The 8,802-nt window shown below is 49.0% G+C and overlaps 1 protein-coding gene across 1 annotated transcript; it reads right to left on the reverse strand.

Moving 5' to 3' along the window:
• Nucleotides 1-381: 381 nt before the first annotated feature.
• On the reverse strand, nt 382-5,066 carry LOC129837576 (uncharacterized). The gene is made up of 2 exons (XM_055903855.1): nt 1,929-5,066; nt 382-456 (listed from the first exon to the last, which is right to left on the reverse strand). Exons 1-2 carry the CDS (start codon nt 5,064-5,066, stop codon nt 382-384), a joined length of 3,213 nt encoding a protein of 1,070 aa, XP_055759830.1.
• Between the last annotated feature and the right edge of the window lie 3,736 nt (nt 5,067-8,802).

Consider the following 8,802-nt stretch of genomic DNA (forward strand, 5'->3'; position numbering starts at 1 on the left):
GACCTTCTAAAGCAACAGTAAGACTACCATCAGTTGCTGTGTTATTGGGAATGAAAGTACGACATTGCTCTCCGAACATGGCACAAACACCTCCGCGTTCAGCCAACAACATATCCACCGCGATTCTATTTTGGAATGCCATCAGGGAAGTAGCTTCCAATTGGCCATGGACCGCCTCGAAGCCTTGTTGAGTCCAATTGCCCAGTTTCTGGACATTAAAATGAATGTAATTGATTCGGTCCACATTTTTATTAACTGTACACCACCAGCAAAATGATGATTCAAAACCCGCGGCTACTTGGTCAACCAATTTATACTCATCTGGTACCCCCCTAGGGACACCAATAGCATCAATGTAAGTTGGGTCCCCAGCAGAAGGGCCTACTGCGCGCTTGGTCCTGGTGGGCCAATATTCAAGTCCCAGGGCTTGCATACCGGTGAGCAAATCTTGGACACCTATGGGGTAAACAGAGATGGGCAGCAGAAGAGTTATGAGTGCACAGATACCAGTGGCATTACTGGGAAGTTTGTCAAACAAATGAGTACCCCCACACCACCACCACACATCAGCTCTAGACACTGGTTCAAAGATGGCCGTAAGTATGTGAGTGTACAAGCACCAACTATCAGGGAGCTTGCCCAACAATATCCCTCCTCCTGTCATGTTTATGCATGTGAAGTTAGCTCTAGCCACGCTAGAGGAGAATATCGGTTTCTTGAGCACAGTGGTGACTACCGGATAAACAGAGTCCCACTGTGAGCACTTCTCAGGTGGGTTGTCTTTGTCCATAAGGGGCATTAGACAGTCTCCTGTTATGGCGGCTGGGACTATGCGGAGCAATGGTCTAGCTCCCATGCAAACGACGCAGCTTTGCAGGGTCGTGTTAGTTGCTTGTTCGGTCAATAATAGCCAATTGTTAGAGAAACCTGAGATTCCGGTAGCAGTAAGAATGATATCATCAGGGGTGGTAGGAGTGGTGACCATAATAATAGGACCCCAATCACCCTTCCCCTTAGATGTTAAAACAGTAAACCGGTCAGAAATAGCAGAGGGCTGAGCCTGCTGTGTAATGCAGATTTTTAATGGCCAATAGAGTAGATCCTTGCTAGACTCTACCTGAGGTGCTAATATAAAATTCTGACAACCCGTCCCCGTACCTGGTCGGATAATTAGGGATAAACCCCAATTACGCATTTTAGTCCTAGTCAATGTTAATCTTTGTCGCCAGATGAGAACTGCTTGCCCTGATGAATAACTGGACCAGTCAGGACCAGTCTCAGCGACCAGGTTCTTCCATGACCACTCCTGAAACCCCCCTTTTGTCATGTACCAGTTGAATCTGGTGTACTCCAGACTATGCCCTCCCAGGCCATTCCTAGCCTTTCCCAATGCCCCCCAAGACAGTGTAATGGTGGTGGTCGCATTAGAGGGCACACATAAGGTGGTGCTTCTGACCTTTGTTGGAGTGCATTGTTGGTCTGTGGGTGCAGTGCTGTGTGCCATACTTCGTTTGGGACGGGAGTAATTGGAGGGAGTGATATCAGGGACGGTGGTTGGGATATGGGTAAGGGTATGTATGCGTGATGTGGTAGGGTGTGATAAGTGTTCTATCAACCATATGAAAGTGCCCACGGACACCCCAAATATTAGTAGGAATATCACAAATAATGGGCCAGATATCCCTAGCCTTGCCCAGGGAGGGAGAAATGTCCCTCTAACTGGGCGAGGTTCCTTTTTCAGGGGAGGCGGAGTTTGAAGCCGCATCACCTGAGTCAGGAGTGTCTTCATTTGGAATCGAATTTAGGCTGTTCAAATCAGCTCTGACTTCTGTCAGTGTTCTAGAAGGGATTGGGGCTGGAGTGCAATGTGTAAGGTGGTGCCAAGGTGCGCCTGATTTACCTTTGACCTGGACTGAGTGTGAAGTAACCTCCTTCACTTCGTACGGTCCAGTCCACCTGGGTTCTAGCCACTTTCTCTTGTGGACTTTCACCCTCACCCAGTCACCAACTTTTACCTTCAGTGGTGCCGGATCTCCCGTCAGCTCCCCCTCTTGGACCTTGTGTATCTGTTTGGAGAGAGCTGCAGAAAGTTCCGTCAGTTTTCTCACATAGTCAGACATTACAATTTGTTGTACATCAAGGGCGGGCATATGACCTCCCTCCCTTGGTGGACCAGGCATGACTCTTCCAGTCATTATCTCATGAGGAGAGAGATGGGTGCCTGCACCTGGAGAGGCTCTCATGGCCATCAATGCCAGGGGCAGAGCTTCAACCCAACTCAACTTTGAACCTGCACATATCTTGGCTATCTTAGCCTTCAAAGTTTGATTGGCACGTTCCACGAGGCCTTGAGATTGCGGCTTGTACACTGACCCAAACTTGTGCACAATGCCGAACCTTTCCTCCACCTGTCTCAGGTGTTGGTTACTGAAATGGGACCCGTTGTCGGATCGGATTTGTCTTGGAACTCCATACCTTGGTATGAGTTCAGTCTGTAGCCACTTAATGACTGACCTGGCGTCCTCACGCGCCGTTGGTATTGCCTCAACCCATTTGGAAAATCTGTCTACCATTACCAATAGGTATCTTTTCCCGTGTGTCACATTATCTGGTCCCATATCGGTATAGTCTATGCTAATATCCTGAAAACATGCATTGGGGACTGGGTACGAACCCATGGGTGTTTGATATGGTTTCTTTGGGTTGTGGCTACCACAAATGCTACACTCGTCACAAAACAAATCTGTCATGTCTTTCATGTGAGGGTGCCACCAGATGTGGGAAACCTTCTGCAATGTTTTTAGTTTTCCTTCATGAGTGGGCCCATGAGCCTCTCGTATCAGTTCAGGACACAGATTTGCCGGGGCCACCAACCTGCCATCATGGCATCTCCATAGTTCATCTGGTCCTTTGGTGGCTCCTTTCTGTCCCCATACTGAGTGCTCATAGGGGCCTGCGGTGAGTTGAAGTTCTTTTATGTGTTGGTCTGTGAGTTCAGTCCGGGCTGGCTGAGTCTGTAGAACCATCTGTCTCGGAGTGTACCCACCAGCTTTCTTGGCTGCCTTATCAGCTGCGTCATTTCCCTCGTTCACTTTGTTCTTGAGTTGCTGATGTCCTTTGCACTTCATGATGGCCACTTTCTCTGATAGTGAGACTGCTTTTATCAGTCTTTCCATTTGTGCCTTGTGTTTGATCGGAAGGTTTCCAGTTGTGGTGAAGTTACGTCTGACCCATTGTGGTCCATCTATATGGACTGCTCCATGAGCATATGCTGAATCGGTGTAAATGTTCACAGTTTTTCCTTCAGCCTTTTCCAGGGCTTGAGTCAACCCTATGATCTCAGCTAGTTGGGCTGAGGCAGGTTGTGGGATGATGTCTGATTCCAGGGTCACGTGTGACCCGTCTGGAAGCTGCTGTACCACTGCATATGCTGCAATGTTCCCTTCTTCCCCTTTATAGCAGCATCCATCAGTGTACAACCATAAGTCAGGATTGGTAAGGGGTTCGTTTCCCAAGTCTGGTCGCAGTTTTAGTTCCTGTGCCGCCCTCTCTTCACAAGAGTGTGCCAACCCTTCTTCTGCATTGAGTGCGTCTGCCATGTTTTTGTCGGTGTTGACAAAAGTAATGTGTGATTGGGTGCATTTATTCTGGATTTTGTTCTTTCGTTCAGCGCTGAACGTGAATTCCTTGCTCATCAGATATGCTGCAACCCCATGGCGAGTATGGATTTCCAGTTTGTGGCACATTACCAGGTGGGCGGTTTTTTCAATAGCTTTTGCTACTCCAGCCACGTACCTGGAACATGTTGTCTGACCTGCTTCAATATGGTCCAACTTGGAGGAATGATACATCAGTACTCTTCTCTCCCCCTCTTGTTTCTGAAATAGGATGGATGAAGTGAATCCCTCCTTTTCAGAAACATCAAGATGAAATTTGTTTTTGTAGTCAGGTGCTGTCAGAGCTGCTGCCACCGAGAGATCAGTTTTCAACAGAGCAAATGCTGTTGATGCTTCAGGTGTCCAGTTGAGTGAGGAGTGTAAGTTTCTTGGTCCTACTTCTCTAACTATTTCTCTCAGTGGTTCAGTCCTGGATGTGTAGTCAGGGATGTGGGTACGGCTGTACCCTGTCAACCCCAGGAAGGACAACATGCCTGACACCGTGATGGGACGTGGATGATGGAGTATGGAATCTCGGTGGGATTTCGAGAGACCAGCACCTTCTCCTGAGATTTCTCTGCCAAGGAAAAGGACAGTTCTGCGACAAGCCTGGACTTTGCTCATTTTGACCTTGTAGCCTTTGCCAGCCAGGAAGTCAAGTAGGGTTTTTGTCATTTGTAGACAGAGATCAGATGTGGGAGCCCCCAGCAAAAGGTCGTCTACATATTGAATGAGTATCACTCCTTCAGGGATTTTCAATTCGGCCAGGTGTGTCTTCAGGATATGATTGAAGATTCCGGGAGAACACCTGTAACCCTGGGGCAGAACCGAATACGTGTATTGTTGATGTTCATACGTGAAAGCAAAGAGAGGCTGTGAAGCCTCATCCAGTGGAATGCTAAAGAAGGCATTAGCCAGATCCACAACGGTGAAATATTGGTGTTTTGGGGACAGATTGCTCAGAGTGATGTGAGGGTCAGGGACAGGTAGGTCAATTGGTGCAGTGACGTCATTCACTGCTCGGAAGTCTTGTACCATCCGGTATGTTTCGCCTCCTGCTTTTAGAACTGGTAGGATTGGTGTGTTCCATGGAGACACGGTGCGATAAATGACTCGAGCTCCCAACAACCCATTTATGGTTGGTTTGATCCCCATAGTCTGTTCAAGTTTCAGACGGTACTGTGTTCGGTAGATAGGAATTTGTTCAGGGTTAAGTAAGGTGATGGTAACCGGTGCCACCTGTAGTTGTCCAACATCGAATGGGGTGTGTGTCCATATACCTTCATCAATGGTGGAGAGCAGTGCTTGTGATGAGGGATGGTCGGTGTAAGGTTTACCATGGTGTCTGGGGAGAGTCAGACGTTCAGGAAGGCAGTGTTCCTCTGTGTCAACTGTCATAAATCTCCACATGTTCTCAGTGGTGGCTTTGGTTATTCCTGGAGTTTGGGTGGGTTCCCACTGGAGTTTGGATGCTCGTCTGATCATAGGCCCAAGGCTCCTTGCTTCAAAACCGTTTCCCACTGCTAGTGTAACATGGGGAGCAGATTCTTCGCCCAGTAGGTACCAAGATTTTAAATGTGGAGGTAGGATAACCGGAGCGGCCACTCCTTCCTGTCCACACACAATAGTACAACATCTGATAGTTGGTGTAAGGTGTATCATGTTTTCATCCCAGTCATCGGTATATGGGTTAACATCATTGTCAGTCACATTAAGTGTACAGTGGATTTCAGCTTGAGGAGTCTTGTATGGGTGAAAAGTGTAAATGAGTTGTCTCAGCTGGTTGAACTTGAATTGAACCTCTGGGGTTCCTTTGCCGGATTCGATGCACTTCAACCAGTATATTTCCTGGGTCAGGGAGAGCACTGGGGTTGGGACGATGGGTAGCATCAGCACCCTAACTGGATGAACTGGTGTGGAGGAAATGGGATCAATAGAAACCTCCACACCCTTTTCGGTGAGGTAGATTGAACATTTCAGTTTGCACAGTAGGTCCCTTCCTAATAAGTTGATTGGACAGTTGGGACAATATAGGAATTGATGCTTCAAATTGGAAGGGCCCCATTGGAAGAGCAATGGTATAGTCTTGCTTTGTACTTCGGGTGTTCCTGATACCCCCACCACCTGTATTGATTCCGAAGAGAGTGGTTGACGAGATCTTATGGCAGAGTACGTACATCCTGTATCTACCAAAAATTGGTGGGTCACTCCCTCCACTTCACACACAACAGTTGGTTCGGTGTGGAGTGGAAAATGCTGACCCCCATTCCCGTTCTGTGGTGGTGGGCAGCTTCAGGGCCAGGGAGGATATTCGTCTGACATGCCCTGGAAGGTGGGAGCCGGCTGCTGGTTGGGCTGTTGGTCAGGGTCTTGTTGTGGGTGGTTATATGCTGGTAGGGCAGCACGCGGCTGGTACATTGGTCTTGGGCCTCCTCTTGCTCGGAAAGCATATCCTCTACCTCTGTTCGCCATCCAGTGTTGTTGTTGTGGAGTGGGTGGTGACGGACACCATCTGGCCGCATGGCCATGTTGATGACAATTGTAACAGGCCCCCCCATTACCTTGTTGCCTTGGCTGTCCCCATTGAGTCTGGAGTGGTGGCACCGGTGACTGATATGGTGGCACTGGTGCTTGGTATGGTGGGACTGGTGCTTGGTATGGTGGGACTGGTGCTTGGTATGGTGGGACTGGTGCTTGGTATGGTGGGACTGGTGCTTGGTATGGTGGGACTGGTGGTTGGTATGGTGGGACTGGTGGTTGGTATGGTGGGACAGGCGCTTGGTATGGTGGGACTGGTGCTTGGTATGGTGGGACTGGCGCTTGATATAGTGGGACTGGTGGTTGGTATGGTGGGACTGGTGCTGGATAGTATGGTTGAGGTACTATCCCAGGCGGAGTTGAGGATGTTGTTTGAGTCGGCTGCTGTGTTTGTATCATTTGTGAGACAGTTTCTTCAATGATTTGAGAGATGTCATGTTGGTCTTCAGTCACCATCTGTTTCTTAGGTTTATCTCCCTTCTGTGCCTCCTTGAGTTGTAGTTTAAGAAGCTGCACCTGTAGAGATTGGACCTGAGTTTCTGCCCCTCCTTTGTCTTTGTGGTACTGGGTGATGTGATGGTGGACATGAGAGTTGAACTGTGTCCTGGGGAGTGCCATTAGTCCCACTGTTCCCCTCAGTTTGGTTCGAACTTCGCTCGGGGTCCCGCTCACCACCATCTCTTTCCACATGCTGCAGGTGGTGTCGGAGTGATCATATGGTTCATCATGGACTGTTCTCCAGGTGGTTTTGGCCCTGTCCAGGTAGGCAGCTGGCTGTTCCCCAGGGGCGATGGTAAACGAGGTTAGTGTTGCATGGTTTCGTTCGGTAGGATATGCCCTTCTCAGAACTCCCCACAACACAGTTCTGTAATCTTCCGGTGGCGTCACACCTGGGTGTTTTTCCATACCTGCATCCCTTATCAGTACTGTCATGGTGGTGTGATCCGTAGCCCTGGCCAAGAGTGCCTTCATGTCTGCCAGGGCAAGCCTAAATCCAGATGTAAGGGTTTGGAGTTGCAACAGCCACGCAGATGCTCCACCATGGAGACTCGGCAGTTGGTCCATTAGAGTAGTTAAGTCTGTCATTTTCCAGGGTCGATATTCCTCCTGAGTTCCCCTCTGGTTTGGTCTCAGTGGCATTTGTGCATGTGTTGTGTGTCGTTGATTGTTGCTTCCTTCTTCCTTGTTTTTTCTTTCTTGCTTTTCCCTGAGTCTTTGAGATGCTCGGACAGGGCCGTTCAGATTCACCACATCACCCATCATCACCCCTCTGATTTGAAAGGTTCCTCCCCCTTCTGCTTCCTTTATGATTGCCAAGTTTTGAGAGGCCTCTGCCTGAACGGCATCCCATTCTTCGTCAAATCCAATCAAATTTCCGGTTTCCTCATATTCACTTGGTGGGCAGCGTCTGGACCCTACTAAGCTACACGCACCAGATCCTATCGACATCCATGGACCACTACCCCCTTCATCTCCTTCCCGGCTCTCCTCTGGGTTGTTAGAAAACCATTCCGAGAGTCTTGTTGCTCCTGCCCCGTCTCGTCTCTGCGTTGATGTTCTGTCGTATAATTGAGGGGGAGGGGTTCTCCTTATTAGTGATGCGGGGTCGGAACCTCCCCCTGTTGGTGAAGGTCCCTGTCTGGTGTGTGTAGTAGGGCCTGGGTCCTGTCGTTGTTGTTGAGCTTCTTCACATTGAATCACCCCCCCCCCAGGGTCAGTGCCATGTTACCCTTCAAATGTCCTCCTTGCACCACGAACACTGGTGCTTGCACAACTGCAGGAGTTAGGAATGGGTTATACGGGTTGGTTGGAGGAGTGGGTGTATATGCGGGTGGTGTGCTCTTCACTTCCTGTGGCAGGGTCGGATACAGTGGTGCTGTGGGTGCTGGGGCAGCTGGTGCTGGTGTGGCACTCATGGGCACTGCTGGTGTAGTTTCAGTGGTGGATTCAGTCACCACCCCCATCATGTCTGGTTTCCTGTATGGGTGAGCTCGTTGTATTTCCTCCATGGCCCACATTCCTATCTTAAGCTCAGCCTCTGCTCTCTCTCTGTGTTTAGTTCCTTCCTTCTTAAATAAGTGAGACTTATTCTTTTCCACCTCTCTTTCTATTCCTTCCTTAACTGCCTCCTTTAGCTCCTTCTCCATAGCGGTGAATTGCCCTTTTGACGGAGCACCCCCACTAAGGTAACTGGCCTGGGTCCATTTCAGCTTGACCCCCTCCCACACCTTTTTCACTGTTTTATACTGTTCTTTACCCCCTGCCCTTTCTTGTATTTTTTTTTCTAGGTATTCATTGAACTTTAGTTTTGGGGCATTAGCGGCAGCCATGGTAAATTTAAGGTTCAGGTTTGACTATCTTAGTGCACTTCGCCCGTCACTGGCCGAGGCCAGTAATGCATTCCCGGCACTGACACAGACTTATCTCTGGTGCCCCACCCTCGTTCACGAATAATTATTTACAACAGTTATTACTGTTAATCAGTTTTTCGAGTTGTTGTATATTTTCCCAGAAGGTGTCGGAATCGCCCCTCCGGAAGAATATATTAACAAATCCAGGCGCTTCTGAACCAATTGTCAAATCAATTTTAACCTGTCTAGGATCAGCG

This window comes from Salvelinus fontinalis, chromosome 38, assembly GCF_029448725.1.
Source record: "Salvelinus fontinalis isolate EN_2023a chromosome 38, ASM2944872v1, whole genome shotgun sequence".
Lineage (NCBI taxonomy): Eukaryota > Metazoa > Chordata > Actinopteri > Salmoniformes > Salmonidae > Salvelinus > Salvelinus fontinalis.

What these genes read in the sequence shown, in the direction of transcription:
- LOC129837576 (XM_055903855.1), bottom strand. Translation starts at nt 5,066, where the DNA reads ATGTGGAGATTTATGACAGTTGACACAGAGGAACACTGCCTTCCTGAA. An exon ending in GACCGTACGAAGTGAAGGAG is followed by an intron (nt 457 to 1,928) that starts GTTACTTCACAC and finishes TTTACCCCATAG; the next exon opens with GTGTCCAAGATTTGCTCACC.